This window comes from Marmota marmota, unplaced genomic scaffold (genome assembly GCF_001458135.2).
Source record: "Marmota marmota marmota unplaced genomic scaffold, marMar, whole genome shotgun sequence".
Classification (NCBI taxonomy): domain Eukaryota; kingdom Metazoa; phylum Chordata; class Mammalia; order Rodentia; family Sciuridae; genus Marmota; species Marmota marmota.
In genome coordinates this window covers 4,120,149-4,137,424 of record NW_026000221.1, presented here as the reverse complement: position 1 = coordinate 4,137,424, position 17,276 = coordinate 4,120,149, and the positions used below count along the sequence as shown (strand labels likewise).

Below are 17,276 nucleotides of genomic sequence, written 5' to 3'. Positions count from 1 at the left end.
CCCATTTTTTTTTCATCTTCAGGCAAAAGAAGGGGAACGTGGCCCACAAACACTGGGTTGGACCTTCAAATTTGGTCAAGTGCAAGCCCTGTCCTGTGGCACAGTTAGCCATGGTCTGTGGCTCTGATGGTCACACCTACACGTCCAAGGTGGGTCTTCTTTATCTTATTGTTATTATTATTATTGATCATAAAAAATACTGTAGGTCTGCTTGTCAAATCTCTGCCAAAACAGGAACCTGGAAAGGTTCAAGAACTCTAGGCCTTGCCTTGGAGAAGCTGTTACATAAATAGACACAGAGATATTCTCTGACCAAGGAGGCAAGCAAAATAAAAATGTTAGTCCTATGTAATTGGACTGTCCAAGGCTTAGGGGAAAGGGTGGTTCTGTGAATAGTGTGTGATCCCAATGTTAATGTCGAGGAACCTGGAGATGAGGTAGCACACACAACTTAGCTGATGTGGAGCAACCCAGGGAGGGTGGCTCGGGTTGCTGCTTAGTGGACGGTGCTGTGGAAGGAAGGACTGTGATGTCAGCCCATATTTGTCAGCACTTCTGGGCATCTAGGACTCACCCAGCATTGCATGGGCCCTTAATATGGTACTGCTTATTTCTTAGGGACATTTGGGGACTCCCAGTCTCAAAGGACCGAGGAAAGTATGGTGATGTGACATTTTAGCCCAAACCAACAAAAAGAAAGTGGTTTTATATAAAAGAGGCCAGGGTAAGGCAGGTCTATTTATTCTTATTGGAGGGCTGAGGAGCAGCTTTGAAGGGAGCACTGAACTGGGCTTGTTAAGCAGGATTTATAAGTAGGGAGGCAGGGGTCAGGGTGGAGAAAGGAGCGGATACTTTGTTCTTGGAATTTCAAACACTCTCCTTGGGTAAAGTTGTCCACCTGTATTTGAGAATGGGTGCATTTCACTGGTATATGAATTAAAGAAAGGGAAACCAAATGATCTAAGAGTTTGCTTACTTGACAAGTTCATATTTCATACCCAGCACCGCCTTGGGGTCTGGCCTCATACTAGGTGTCAGGGAGCTGGTGTGCCGCCAGTTGGCTGGGCTGGCAAGATGAACTAGGTTCAAAGGAACTGGCTGTATCAATAACTGAGAAAATGGCAAAGAAAACACGCATCACACGAACATGAGTTTCTAAGATAGAGAGTGGGACGGCTCAGTGACCCCAAGGGTCAGCTCCATGTTGGCAGTGCTAGAAGGAGAGTGTGTGCCCAGATTCTTTTTATTTTATGGGGGGGAGGGGCACACACAAAGGAGGTCCCATGGAATGTTCTTCACCAATAAGGCAGGGAATAGGGTTTCGAAGGTGGAGTCTTACTTTGTGATGTCTTGTGGTCAGCAGATTGATTGACATCTTGGCAAGTCACACCCATCTCAGGTGCTGTGTGGGATCACAGGCAGAGCATGAAGAAAGGCACATTTGTATCGCACAGCCCAATCAGCATGCAATGCAAGTCCCCTGATACACTCAAATGTGCATAGCTCACACACACAGCCCATGGATGGCTCAGGACACTGGTATATGGGTACATATCTCGGGAATTTTCTGCATGACATGCTGCAGGGGTGGAGCTGGCTTCCAACCAGTGCTGCAAGGCCTTTATCTGTCACTTTGTGTTCCTCTGTAAGGTTCCTCTTGCAGAGTAGTCTGTGGCTAAGGAGTTGCCTTAAGGGAACAACCAGAATACTTTTGACCATACTGCCCTGTGATTCTGAGCTTTTCTGCTGGGTGCCTTATTTGTCCTTGCCCTGCTCACTGTTGGTGGTCTGTGTTCTCAATAAGCCCCATGCAGGTCCTCACACCATGGAGATTCCACAGTCCACAGGCTGAGGTGGACCCTTACTGTCTGCCATTCTCAAAGGCTTACTTGGGTCACTTTGAGGCTATGGCAGCTCTTCCCTGGGAATTTTGCAATGCATAAATAGGTCCTGTATTTTTATTCATTGAAAATAGAATTTTATTCCAACCAGATTTCTACCTTTCTTCCCCACCAACTAAGGGGAATACATCTTACAAAACAGGAAGCCAGAAAGTATACTTCAGTCTGGCTTGTACTCAGACCCATGTAATTTACTTGAGGACCTCAGTAGCATAGTCATTATACAATCATTTATTTCCTTAATTTATTTAAAAACTATCATTTGAGCCCTCTGAAGTTCCAGGCACTGTGCTAGGTGCTGGGAGCACTTATAGTAGGAATAAAAATTTGACTCTTTTCATGACTTGAATCAGTAATCCTTACCTTCCCCACTGTAGAACTTCCCTGTGAGTTAGAACTTCTCTACCCAGGGTCACAGCTGGTACCTCCTGGCTAAATAGCCCTATCCCCAAGCTTAACCCACTTTCCCCCCTTTCTTTCCTCTCCTTTATCTCTGATAGAATCAAAGTTTGCAACAGCTTGCAGTGATGGGCCTCACTTGTGACACCTTAAACACATCTGGAATAGTAGATATACAGGGGACACTGATAAATAATTTTTATCCCCCATCCCAAAGGCATCATTGTCTTTCACCAGGGTCCAGATGCTGGGTGTATAGACAGTGCTGAGAGGTCCCTTAAAAATGCAGATTCAGATATAGCAGGGTTGGGACCTGAGATTTTGCATTTCTGACAGGTTTCCTGGTGATGGCCAGGCTGCTGGTTTAAAGACCCCACTTTGAGTGGCAGGGACTTCAGCTTGTACAGCCATCTCCTAATAGGCATCCCTACCTTCATCTTCACTTCTCCAAGCTTGGAGTCCATTTGCACATAAAAGAAGAGGGGATGATTCTGTAGGAAAAGTCTGCTGGTATGTCTCCCCTGCTTCACTGTTTGGGAAGTTTTGCTGCTAGAACTGAACTGACTCTTCATCATCACTAACAAAAACCTCCAGAGTCTGACTTGTTCCTACTTCAAAATCACCCACAGAAAGAACCTTTCTTCATCCATTTATTCAATAGCTGCTTGTCGAATACCTCCAGTTCATCTAGGTATTGTGCAAAAGATGATGGATAGTGGGAGAGTTGTGAACAAAATGGATATCATTCCTGCACATGTGGAGGTCACTGTCTGGTAGGAGAGACAGAAATAAATAAGTAGTGAAGCACATTAATTGTAATTTCAAATGTTAATAATTACTATAAGGCTTGGTGCTAGGAAAGAAGTGGAGAGAGACCTGCTTTATAGGGGCCAATGAGGGAAAAGTCTCTCTAAGGAGGTATCCTTTCAGCTGAGAATGGAGGGGTAGGATGTTCCAGACAGAATGGCATGGGCAAGGGCTCTAAGGCAGCATGATGTCTTTGCAGGACTGAGATGATTCCCACTTGGCTCTAAAGATGAGGAGAGAGGCAGGCATGTAAGATGAAGGGGACAGGGAAGATGTCAAGAATAGTCTAAGACAGGACATTTAGCAAACTGGAAGATGAGAAGTTATAGAGAAATTCTAGGCTTATGGGAAAATGAGTGCTTCAATTGCCTTAAAAATGTGAAATCCCCAAAGCAGAGACAATGCTTGTCACCATTTCCTCTAGGTGTGGGGTGTGGGATATAATGGGTGCTCAGTGACCAGAGAGATGCCAACCAGGGCTCTAGCTGAGGAGGACTAGGAAGACTCCAGTCTGCCTGTTTCATTCTGGATTTGAGAGCACAGGATGGACAGAGCTTAGTGACTAAGAGAAATAAGCCATCCCCATCCTGGCCAAGTTGCTTAGCTAAATCCCCAGCCTGGAGCTCTGGCAGAGAGTTTGTGGCTCCTTCTTTCTTCTCTCTTTACAATGGTTCCAGCTTGTGCCATTTAAATCATTCCCTCCAGCTCTGGAATAAACCTTCTGATCCTCAAGCCTGAGATGGGAGACATGGGTGTCAGTGAGAATCATGGCTGTTTGGGCAAGTGGCAGATTGCACACCAAGCCTCCACAAAAGCCTGCTGTTATGGTTTAGATATTAGGTATTCCCCAAAAACTCATGTGCAAGACATGGCAAGAAGGTGAAATGATTGCATTATGAGAGTCTTAAGCCAATCAGTGAACCAATCTCCTGATAAGGAATAAGGAGGGAGTAACCATGAGCAGGTAGGGTGTGGCTGGAGGAGGTGGGTCATTAGGGGCATGCTTTGGGGGTTTATATTTTGTATCTGGCAAGTGGAGTTTCCCTTTCTCTGCTTCTTGGTAGCCATGTCATAACCTGCTTTCCTCTGCCACACACTTCCATCATGCTGTCCTGCTTTAATCAGAGCCCCCAAAATGGAGCCAGCCATCTATGGACTAAGATCTCTGAAACCTTGAGCCCCCAAACACTCTATCTCAGGGTCACAGAGGAGCTTGAAAGGCCGGCTTCCCTTGACCTCTGAGCACAAGGAATGATAGCAGTCTGTCAATTGCCTAGGGAATGCTTTTGGAAATATTCATTGGTCCAGAACCCCAAGGGTCTAGGCAGGGAAGGTGGCTTTTTGGATATGAGAAGGTTGCCGCTTTCAGGTGCTGGCAAATAGCTAATTTAAGAGTCAGGATTAGAGTTTAAAAGAACCATCTGTAATGACTTTTTTTTTTTTTTTATACTGGGGATTGAACTCAGGGGCACTGGATCCTAGGCCATATTCCTAGCCCTATTTTATATTTTATTTAGAGACAGGGTCTCTCTGAGTTGCTCATCACCTCACCATTGCTGAGTCTGGCATTGAACTTGGAATCTTCCTGCCTCAGCCTCCTGAGCCGATGGGACACAGGCATGCACCACTGCGCCCAGCTCTGCAATGACTCTTGATTAATCTTCACAGGACAGTGTATGTCTACATAGTGTTGAGCAGAGCCCTTGAGGCCTTCCAGAGTAGGGTGCTGCTGGGACAATAGTGTCTTTCAATTCCTGCCCTAGTTTGACTGAGATCTGAGTCTTCCAGACCTGCCCAACTCTTTTCCAGGAACAAAAGAAGAGACCTAAAGCTGCCTTATCAGAAATTGTGGTATCTTTCTCCTATTTTCCATATGTGGTATCTTAGTCAGTTTTCTATTGCTGTAACAAAATGACCAAGATAATCAACAAATTTGGTATTATTAGGAAGAAAGGTGAAATTTTTGGCTTACAATTTTAAAGATGTCAATCCTTCCTGGCTTGGTCCTGTGGAAGCACAATTCACCATAGCAGGAGCATGTGGCAGAAGAATCCTGTTCACTTCATGGCAACCATGTGCCCAAACCTAGCTTCTTCTCACTAGGCCATGCCTCCTGAAGGTTCCACCACTTCCCAGTGGTACCACTAGCTGGTGACCAAGCCTTTAACACATAGTAGGCATTTGAGGGATATTTAAGAGCCAGACCATAGGCCTCAAGGGATAAGGCAGGTAGCAGAATTTGACACCCATGCCCTTCTGACTTTTTGTGATCTACCTACTTATATCTGAAGTTAAAACAAGAAGAGGGATGGTAAGAGGGGGCAGCATTACAGTAAAAAATTGTGTTGGTGCTTGGCCTTTGTGTCCTAGCCATCTTTCTTTTTTCTTTTTTTCTTTCTGAATGTAATTGAGCAAATATGACTCAGTCAGAAGCTGTGTGCTGATTGCTCAAGACCTTGAAGCACAGCACAGATCTAAACCCCTGTGCTAGTCAGTAAGGCTTTCTTCCAGGGGTCATATTTTGCTCTGATCAAGTTTAGTACTGGAGTGTTTTAATTATCGCCCTTAAATATATGGTCACATGTTTTTGTTGAGGTTCTAAAGGACATTTAATCTCACAGACAAAGCACTGAAGGACATAGGTGAATTCTTGACTAATAGAAGTGAATGGGTTAACTATAAATGGACAGATGACTTCTCATCCTAAATGTTGTGGCCTTTTTTGGATCATTGCTGTCAGAAAACAGGACAGATGGGACCCTGCTTCATGTGTAACCAGAGACAACTTGATATCATTAGGTCAAAGTCATAAAAAATAATTTGGGCAAAAATATATTATAGTCTGGGTCCTATTATCACCATACCCCATGATGAATCATCACACTTGTCCAGGTACATTTTTTTCCCCTTCAGAGCTGAGGGGCATTATCAGAGGCAACAAGAAGAAGCCGCCTGATCACTGACTTGTCCTTGATGCTCATGTCTGTCTTCAAGTCACATAAAACAAGCTTTCCTTCTGCACCTTGGCCCCTGATAGGGCTTCTAGAACTAGGGTCTGCATTTAGGAGTCTCTTTCTATAGCAGGTCTCTTCTGTCCCAATACTTGTGATAGCACTCAGAGCTCTGTGACTCCCTGAGGATCCAAAATAAAGTTCACAAGACTGCCCAGAGTAGAGGTAAGAGATGTTACATGACAATCAATGTTCATTCCACTCTACAGAGTAGAGCCCATAAAAGATAAGGAACATAAGGGCACTGTTGGGATGGACACATGGAAGGCCAATGCCATCACCGGTCAGAGAAGGTGAAGCATGGCCTGACCCTGGACCTCACTTCCAAGCGGTATCATATCATACCACCCTAAGTCATTTCTTAAATGTCCTTAATGTCACATTATTCCAGCCAGGAAAACTGATATAGTACAGAAATTCAGTAAATATTGATTGAGTTCTTCCTTATTCTGTTACGTGCATTGTGCTAAATACCAGGGATTGGGCAAAGGACAAAATAGGCCAAGTTTCCCTTTTCATGGAACTTACAAGGAAGATAGACAAATTGAAAAGTAACTGACTTTCATTATAATCATTCCTATGGTTCTCCTCCCCACCAACCAGTGAGGCATTGTTAAAGTGGTGAAACCTTTAAGAATGGGAACATTGTGCAAGGTAATTAGGTTGTTGAGGCTGCTGACCTTGGGAGGGATGAAACTGATATGGTGGATTAAGTTCTTTTGGGAATCGGTTATTAAGCAGAGCAAGACTGGCCCCTCCTTGGGCTCTGAGTTCCTGTCTTTCCATGTGATCCCAACTCATACCATGATGCATATATAGCCAAGGTGGCCCTGTGAGCTAAATAAAAATATTTTCTTTTTATATTACCCAATCTCAGGTATTTTGTTATAATAACAGAAAGCAGATTTAGACAGTAGATACTTAGATAAGGGAAATTTGGGTGCTTCAATAGTGCTGAATGGGGCCACCTGTGCCAGTTTGGAAGTATGGGCAGTCTTCTTAAAGTAAGTGATGGTGCCATTAAGAACTTAAGGCTGGAAAGAACCTACCAGAGCAGGAATGGGGCCAGGGATTCATTGGGTCAGAGGGAAGAGGGGCTTGAAAAGGATGAAAGAAAAGAGAGGCACCTTGACACTGGTGCAGTGTCAGTATGGCTGGGTCACTTGTGGAGTGAGGGTAGGGATGAACCAGCACAGAAATGAGGCTTGACAAATAATCAGGGTCACATTCAGCAGCCCTTTGAAGACCATAAGAAGGGGGCTGGACTTTACCTGGAGAGCTGTGGGGATCCCATTGAAGAGTGTTGTTTTGAATTTTCTTACACTGGTGTATCATAGGAAAGTTTGGAGCAGGACTAGAGAGGCAGGATGACGGTGTAGGTCATGAGCCATGGTAGCTTCAGAGATGGATAGGAAACAGTCTGCAGAGGTCTTGAGGAAGTTAAAGCTGACCTTGGGACTGTTTAAATTTCAAATATAGAAAGCCAGTTTATCTCTGAGCTTAGGACATCTTCACCATCTTCATCTTGGCTGGACTTGCAAATCCTGCCAACAACTCCATGGCTTCACTTGGTTTGTCTGAGGACCCATTGTCTCTGAAGTGCTTTTGGATCTCTGCTGTTAAATGCATAGAAAGATGAAGGCGTACAGAAGCAGGACCAGAAAAGGGTCCTGGCTGCTAATTTTTAATTCTATCTGTAAGAAGAGAGGCCTGGATTCTGCTGACTAGAATTTGACATCATTTGACTAGAATCTAGACATCATTCAGGGGGCTACCCTAGGGTTTTTCACCCCATAGGGCAAAGCTGTTTTGGAAAATAGGGACAGATTTGATGTGATGCTAGTGTTTTGGAGGCTCAAAAAGGGACAGGGGAGGGGGGGTCTCACTGCCAGGCATCCTTCCCTGGGACTTCACTGATTTGTTCAAAACCTGCCCACCTGACCGAAGATCAGACATGCAGGCTGTGCCTGTTCCCTTTCCAGCACAAAGTGCTCAACCTGGCCTCTGAGGAGAGGGCTCCCTGGGTGATGTCAGGTGTCCCGAGAGCCAGCCTGTTCTCTGGCATCAGCCTAGCTATTGGTAATTGGCAACCAAGCAGGCAAACGCCCATCTGCTCTCCCTCCTCCTCCCCCTCACATTTTCTTCCTTAATCGCTGTTAAACAATTAGCAAATGGCTCATTTATGTCTAGACAGGGAAGAGAGATGCGGAGTTAAGAAGCTCTGTAGAGGAAAATGTTTCTCTTCCGTTCTGAATGTGCACACGTGAGGGAGGGGTAGGGAGCACTTGCTTTACAAGGTTGGCATTTCTTGCAGCGCATTGTCGCTGCAGACTGTATTATTTTTTTCAGAGGCATCTTAATAGTTTCCAACAATTGCTACCAAGAAAAGGTCACGTTTGAAGTTCTTGGCAAGTGCAGTCTCTGTTGGCCGGCATTTCCCAAGAACAGGCTATTCTAAGGGTTGGAGCCAACTAAGGGTGTGGATTTGTGAGAATTCTCCAGATGGCTTCAGGCTCACTCTGTCTTTCTCCCAGACTTCTGACCCTGTGAGCATGTCAGGCATGAAAGGTTTTCATGTGTGGCAGAATTGAGGTTGTCAGTTGTTTGTGTGGGGCGGGGGGCGGATATTTGGGGTCGGCCACTCCCTCCAGACCTGTGGATTGAGAATGATCATTCCTTGCAAATGGCTCATCTGCAGGGACCTTGCAGAACGTAGGTCGTAGAAGGTAGAAGCTGAGGGGAGAGAGAGGGCTTGCATTTGTACATTCCGTACCCTGCAGGAGAGGACAGTGACAGTAGTACAGACACAGTGACCAAGGGCAGCAGCAACCAGGCAAGCCAGGCATGCTCTGCTCTGGGCAGCACTGCAGGGAGAAGTTCCTGACCCCATCCAAGCAAGTACTCAGGTGATAGTGGAAGAAAAGAATCATGTGCAGATAGATCCCAGGGGGCACCAGCAGTCTGAGAAAGGGCTCAGGTAGTAGATTTCATTATTTTTTTTCTCTTTCCTAGAAGAGGCCAACAGTAGAGCTTTTATGACCTTAGAGATATACTCATGGCATCTAGCCAACTCTAAGCAATTTCGCTTTATATATTAAACAGTTGGAGTTTTCGGGACAAATCCCCCATGGCAGATGCCCCGATTTTGCATTTTTCCCTTAGGCTTTGTTCACTCATAACTTCATTTCCTTTGTCTGGGGAGCCAAATATCATTTGATAATGAGAGCCCGTTTACCTGGTGTGAAGACCCTCGACTGTTATTTTAAATAGAATTCTCTTGCCCCTGTTTTGTTGTCATGGTCCCCTTTCTTCCTTCACAGGGCTTTTGGAAGGAACAAGTGTGAATAACATTTAAAATATTAACTATGCCTTATTCAGGATATAGTTTCTGGCTGCTGGACAAAAACCCAAATGAAACAGAAACTTAAATAGGATCCTCTTTTGTTTCTCTCTCTCATGTAAACATTCCACACATGAGCTGCCCAAGGCCAAAATGCTACCTACAGACTTTTGATGACCAAGAACCTTTTAGCTTGTTATTCACTTTCTCCATAATTGGAATCGTTGAGCTTCTGTGTCTGAGTTGAGAATGTCTGCTGCGCCCAGCTAGTAGGAAGAGAGAAAGAAAAGGAGGCACAAAAGGAGGCACAGCCTGGAATTCGCGAGCATCATTTCTGCTCATGTTCCGCTGGCTAGAACGTAGTCGTAGGCTGCACTCAGCTACACAGGAGGCTGGAGAAGGTAATTTTTATTCTAGGCAATTATGTGCCCATCCAAATATATGAGTTGTATGGTTTGAAAAAAGGGCAGAGTGAACATTGGGGCTATCTGGAATTCACGACTATAGTAACATTTAAATAGCAATAATGACAGTGACAACAAGAATAGTATTTAGTTATTGAGCATGTGTTAAATACTGTGATGTTGTGCTAAGTGCCGCAATATTATTTTATTCTCTATTATATTATTTCATCTCATTTTACAATAGACCTTTGACATGGGTGCTATTATTAGTTCCAAGGTAAAAATGATACAACTAAATCTACAAAACTTTTGTAGATTTACTAAATCTACACAGCTAGATCAACACGGCTAGCAAGTAACAGAGAAGATACTTGAATCCCAGCCTGACTCTGGAGTTACAGGATTTACTTCCAAGAGTGAAAAAGCCATCTGATAAACGATGTAAAATACCAGGTGTAATCATCAGGATGCTTTTAAGTAACAGAAACATATAACTCATCCTAAATCAAAAATTAAGATTTTTGGTATAAAAAGCTACAAAGTATAGTGTGGTTACCAGGCCTAGGAGAAAGAAGGAAACTTCTCTACTGGTAACTGCCTTTCCTACTCTCTCTTCATTATCTCTGCTTCCCTTCTCTCTGCAAAGTGTCTCTTTCTCTTTTGTAGAGAATATGAATTTTGGAAGGTCCAGATTCACTGGTTCCCAAACTAGAAATTCCCAAGAATTTTATAGTGTGTTTCAATCCCAGGAAAGAAATCCAGTCATCTCGTTGGAATCTGGTGTTCATCCCATCATCAAATATGATGTCCAGGCTGATGAGGTTCTATGATTGGTCTACTCGGGTCACTTGAGTCTCCTCACCTCCATCTTAACTCTGAATGAAAGATATTTTTAGCAAAAGAAGATGGAAAAAAAGAATGCATGCCAAAGAGGTTAAAATGTAAAATGTGGGGGCTGGGGATGTGGCTCAATCGGTAGCGTGCTCGCCTGCGGCGTGCTTGCGGCCCGGGTTCGATCCTCAGCACCACATACAAACAAAGATGTTGTGTCCGCCGAGAACTAAAAAATAAATATTAAAAAATTCTCTCTCTCTCTCTCTCTCTCTCTCTCTCCCACTCTCTCTTTAAAAAAAAAAAAATGTAAAATGTGATAAGCTTCAAATCACTTTTTAAAATACCAAATATGCTAGCCTCATTGAAGTTTTCATCTAAGTGACATTCCTTTGAGCCAGGATTAAGGGATGTTGTCTATCTAGGAAAGACATTCACAAGAGGCATACAAGATACATTTTTATACCAGACCTGTTGTCTACTTAAAGAGAAAGTTTATCTAAAATAAAGCAGATTCAGTGTCATTTTAACTCAGAATTCTTTCAACCCATTTGGCCTAATGCTTTTAATACTTTCTTCTGATCACAGGGTACGTTTATCCTCAATTCTCTTCAGCCTTTATTTCTTCTTAGAACATGCCAAGATAGTGTAGTCATTTTGGCTCCCGAGGATAGACTTTCAGGCAAAATGGTTATTGTGACATTTTAAGAGAGCACAGATGTTCAGATGCCGTCCACGGTGATAAGGCATCTATGGGATTCACACAGACTACTGCAGCCTGCAGATTCGTCATGAAGTTACAACAGAAGGAAGCAATTCAACTAATGATTTCACCACTTATTTCTATGTTCTATATGCAAACACACATTTAACCGAGATTTGAAGAATAGGTTTTCATTTCTTCTCCTCAAATACCCTGAATACAACGCCATGTAATTAGTTAGCACTTTTCTTAAAAACACATTAGGAAGAATAACTTTCTTGTTGTCAGTTGTGTTGAACGCATAATTAAGCGATTTGATAAAGCAATTACCTGAACATGATGACGCTTGGCCTCCCCCATCAGGAGATGAGATTAAGGATTAGGTAAGATTGCAAAGCACATGAGATCTCTACCTACCAATCCTTTAAAAGACAAAGAGGTCCCTGGCCAGAATAGATATGTACAGTGCAATAAATGTAATTAAATCATTACGAACAACTTTAATTAAGTTCATAATCATGTTGCTTTTGTTTTTCTTTAAAAGGAACAAACAAAATATTCCCTGTTGACCTGTGAGTAGTCAGACTTCTTTCAACATTTTCCAAGAGAACATTTCAGCACCAGATAGGGGTAGTGCTCAGAGAAGCTGAGCTCATTTTCTAAGCCTTAGGCTAAGACCTGCATGTTATGTGAGGGAATTAAAGAATTCCTTATTCTTTAATTAGAATTGGGTTAAAACTTACTATGAATTGTTGCCATAATTGAATATTGGAAGTAATGTCTTTAATGATGTTCTCATTTTCAAAAAAGCAAGATGTTCTTCCAACATTTTGGAATCTTTGAGTACCATGTGCAAAACAGAATGCCTCCTTTGGGCAAGGGTGGCCTTCTTGAGATGCTAGGTCATGTTCACTGAAGTTGAAGCTGTTGGAAGTCAGAAGGGGCAAGTAGAAACATACAGAAGAGGGAAAAGGAGGTCAAACCGCTGCAATAGCTAATGCATTCTCACTGAAGTGCTTGGAACAGCATCAGGAGAGATCTTGTGTCCAAAAGAGTGATGGTTCCCAAGTTCTCCAAAGTCCTTGAGGACTGATTTGGAATCCAGAACTCCCCAACAACAGGCTGTGCACTGGTAGCCAAAGGAGAAAACAGGTGCTATAGGAACCTAGGACCCTTACCAGTTTAATCAGAGGGAGCTCATTAGAAAAGTTTCTTTGCTTTTTCTTCCTAGAAAAGAAGATTGAATAATGTTACTGTGCATCAGTGAAGGGGTGATGCCTCAAAGGTGGCTCTGAGCAAGACAGGCTGTACCTTTCCTGTTGTCTTCGACCTTTTCCTACTAGAAGCGGTCTAGACCAGCTATCCAGTCCCTCTTTAGAGTAAACCAATACATAATCCAGTTCCCTGGCACCAAACAAGGATCAGGTAGGGGATGGACAGGTAGAAAGGAAGCATCACTTTTTTTCTGTTCTAGGAACTGAACTCAGGGCTTCACATATGCTAATAAGTCTGCACACCCAATCCTCTTTTGGTGTTGTTGTTGTTGTTGCGTTTTAATACATTAGAATAGGGTAGAATAGATTAAGCCTCTCTCGCCTCAAGCTCCAGGTACTAGATTTATTTGCAGGGCCTCAACTCTTGATTAGATTATTGACCATTGCTCTGATGGGTGGGGAGGTAAGAAGCTAATCTAATCAAGAGGCTTTGGGGTAACTTTAAAAGTTAAAGCTGCATGAAGATGGCAGACAATTCTTAAATACTAAGAAGGTGGAAAATTGGAGCTGTACTTTTAGTATATTCACCCTGATTTCAAGCGTAGTTTAAATCATTAAAAAAAAAAAAAAAAATCTGCCTGATGATGAAACAGGACAACAGCAACATTTATCTGTCTCAACTTGGACTCTGGATAGAGAAAGAAAAAGTCATTTGTGAAACTGTAAAAAATAAACTATCATGTGTTAGAAAAGATGTGAAAAAACTGACATTCTACTATGCCACTGGTGGGAATGTAAAATGGTACAACTATTTGGGGAAAAAACTTGGAATTTTTTTAAAAACTACTATATGATCAAGCCATTCCACTTCTAGATATTTAACCAAGAGAAATAAAAGTGTATGTCCGAAGAAATACCTATTACATAGATACATTATTTGTAATAGCCCCAAACTAAAAGCAACTCAAATGTTCGTCGACAAGTGAATGTTAAATATGCTGTATCCATATGTCTCAGTCCATTTTCCTTGCTTTAACAAAATAACTCAGACTGGATAATTCATAATGTAAAGAGGTTTGTTTTAGCTCATGGTTCTGGAGGCCTTGCATTGCTTTATAACATGGCAAAAGTCAGAAGGGGCAAGAGAGAGAAAAGAAGGTCAAACTGCTGCAATAGCTAATGCATTTTCATAAAAAAAGGCACTAATTCATTAATGAGGACATTGCCCTCCAGGATCCAAACACCTCCCAGTAGACCTGCACCTCCCAACACTACTTCACTGAGGAATTAGGTTCCAACTTGTGACCTTTTGGGGGCCTACTCAGACCATAGCACCCTACCATCAAGCTTATAGTATCATACAATCAAATACTACCCATCATGAACTATTGATGCACATAACAACATAATGCTAAAATAATTATGCTGAGGAAAATCCAGGCCAAAATAGTATTTATTATTTGAGTAAATTGATATGAAACCTCAGAATATATAAGCTTGTCTGTACTAATAAGCAGATCAGTGGTTTGCTATGGTGGGCAGAGAGGTAGGATAGGGAGGAGAAATTTCAAAGGGTATGAAAAAACTCTGAAGAATGATGTTTATGTTAATTATCTGGATTATGTTGTTGGTTTTGTACACATTGTATTTATGCTTATCAAAGGTCCTTGAATTGTATACTTTAAATATACATAGTTTCTTATATATCAATTATACTCCCAGGAAAGCTGTTTACAAAACCAAAAATCTGTGTTGGACCTGTAAGAGGATGTCCAATGTTACCCATGTTACCCATGTTTTGCCCCACGTTGGTCACTTTTGATGATCTGTCATTTAGAAAGATCCTACTTTGTTCTCTTATCTAAGCTGAGTAATGACAGAAAATATAGCTGACACATTTCAAGTGCTTTTCCAGTGAAAAATTAAAAGATAAAGATCATATGGAGTTAACCTGAAAACTCTAGCACTCTGGATTTCTCTTTTATGGAGAGTTTTCTGTGCTTGAAGTGTATCCTGGGTTTTAGCATCCCTTTGGGTAGGAAGCCCAGTTTTCATTTGTTGATGTTGCCCTTCTGCCCTATCTTTGAGAAGAAGAGGTCTTGTGGGACTGAACAGCAGTCAGAAGAGCCCAACCAAGGAATAGCTGGGGTGGCAAAACAGGTCTCCTGGGGTGGCCTGTAGAGCCTGTGGATCCAGTGGCATTTTGGAGAAAACCTGAGTAGCTGGGAGGGACTGTGAATGTTCATTGCATGACAAGAAGAAACTATTTAAAGTGCATAACTATCTGAGACAAGAATCAATGGTCATTGCAGGTGAGGGAAAAGCAAAATGTTTGACATGGCCTCTGTGACTGATGTGACAAAGCCATTCATCCTGTAGGTGACAGGAGAGAAAGGGAGATGGGCCCTCTGAATGCCTTGTGGCTGAGAGGATCTGCTTTGTCTTCTGACTCTGTAGGGGTTCTGGCACCCTTCATTGACTCAATAATCATCTAGAAGAGGCCACCAACTTTTCTGGGGCCTACAATGTAACCACTTCTACGGTGGCTCCCCAGAGATAACAAATATACCTAACACATGCTAGACACTTGCTGGGCACCTGTCCTATCCCAAGGTTGCCCCCTGGTTCTGGGGAAGGCATACAGTGAAACAGTTCTGTAGGTCAGTCCGGTGAGATCGTGGAGGTCTGAGCAGGAGGAGATGCTATGTGGAAGGACCAAGGAAGGCTAGCATATCAGTGCCATAGTTCAGAGCTTGTCCAGTGGAATTGGATGCTGAGGACTCAAGTTCTAACTTGACTTGTTAGGTATGTGACCTTGACCAAGTTATAGAACCTCTCTGGACTCCAGGTGGCTTATCTACAAATTCAGGATGATGATAATACCTACAGCAAAGGATTTTGGTGAAAAATGAATTAGTTAATCTATATTAAGTTCTTAGAATAGTGTCTGTCATATTGATAACCCATCTATAAATATTAATTGATTCATCCTTAGTCCTCCCTCTGGCCCCAATGGCTCAGCTTTACATCACATTTTCTATTTTCATCATGAGTCTTTTCTTCCTCCCACTTCCAAGTAGGTGAAATTGTGCCATTTTCTGAACAATGAAGGTGGTAATCCTGATGATAATGACAGCAGGGATCTCTCGTTGAAGGCATACTCTGCAGCAGGCACTGTCTGTGGCAAGCATTTTCTTACTTGTTGATCCTGTGACAGCCCCCAACATGGTGTGTGCTCAAGCTGTTGGTATGAAATGGCACTGAAGTCCATTTGCATTCATTTGGTCAACATGGAGAGAGCAGTAGTCCACAACAAACTCAGGCATGGCCAAATGCCTATTAGTGAAACCAGGGTAGGCCTGAGCTTGGAATGATCTTTCATAAGTTATGAGGTGGTAGGAAGTGGATGAAAACTTGCTCAGCATTGCAGGTGGGAACATTTTTTGCACACTCATTTGTCTAAGGCTCCCCATGATATCAACTCATCTCCACTTCACTAGTCATTCAGGTGTCAGATGCTTGCTGAGCTCTAAAGTCCTCAGCATGTGTACAGGATGCTGAGGTGTGTGGATTGAGCTGGCTACACTTTACAGAACTTGGGAATAGACATTTGGGCTTTGTTAAGGTTTCTAAGCCAAGGCTCACATACCTCTGAGGCAGCATCCTTTTGGAGGACTAAGTGACCTGCAGCTTTGGTTGCTAGACCAAGGAGCATGCCTGTGCTGGAATCTGCCCAAGTCTTCCAGATGTGCAAGGGGACAGGCAACTGAGCTTAGGTCTCCTCCTGCCTGGGAAGCCCTTCAGCCTAAGAAATTAAGCAAAGACAGTGCCTCTACTCACAGGACCAGAGACCAGGGCATGAACCAGAGCCCCTCTCTAGAGGACAGCCTCCCATCCCTCAATCTGGCATCATATCCCAGCTCCTCCATGTTTGCCGTATTGTCCAATCAGGTGCCATCCAATCCACATGAGCACCAGTAACCATAACACATCCAGTACGACTGTGTGCCATCTGCTGTGCTATGCTCATGCCATGACGTTACAAAACTCTCCTATGAGGTGGGCCCTAGTACCAAGACGCTTTTTTGAATGACAGAGGGGGGTGGGGGTGGGGAAAGGATCATTCCTGTCACCCTTCAACACAGTATTACTCAAAGTCCCAAAGTCAATATGAGAGAGGGGTTGGATTCAGTTAGAAATGACAATAAAATGAACCTTTAAATATTTTTTAAAAACATTCTTAAAACAATGAATTTCAAGAAATATTATGGCTGCACACTGAGTGTCTATTAATCCTGCCTGGGCAAATAAGTACAAATAATAGTGTGGGCTGGGTCATTGATTTCTTAGATTTAGCTCTGCTGCTATAATGATTTGTTCCCAAGTGTCACCAGCAGTTTGTGTTCCTGAGTGGTTAAGTGCTCCTGCTGCAGTTGGGTCTACATTAACTCCTCCCCTAGTGTGGACCTTTTCTTTCTCAATGTGTAATTGGACCACCCCAACCCATCCCGGGGTGGTATTGCAGAATCCTGAGCTAGGGAGGCTGGATGTTGATGGGAGTGGACAGAGGATTCTGTCCCCAAGGATGTAAGTGTCCCTGTTGACACAGCCTCTGTGCGGCGCTATCTCCCAAGTACCTCACTCCAAAGTGGTTGTCATAGAAACC

The 17,276-nt window shown here is 43.1% G+C and overlaps 1 protein-coding gene across 2 annotated transcripts in view; it reads left to right on the top strand.

Moving 5' to 3' along the window:
• The window catches only part of Spock1 (SPARC (osteonectin), cwcv and kazal like domains proteoglycan 1), a 499,034-nt gene that overhangs the window by 369,679 nt on the left and 112,079 nt on the right, over positions 1 to 17,276 (top strand). For both annotated transcript variants that reach the window (XM_048792071.1, XM_048792070.1), the window contains one exon: positions 23 to 149. In XM_048792071.1, coding sequence (XP_048648028.1) covers positions 23 to 149 — 127 coding nt within the window. The remainder of the gene's footprint in view (positions 1 to 22; positions 150 to 17,276) is intronic.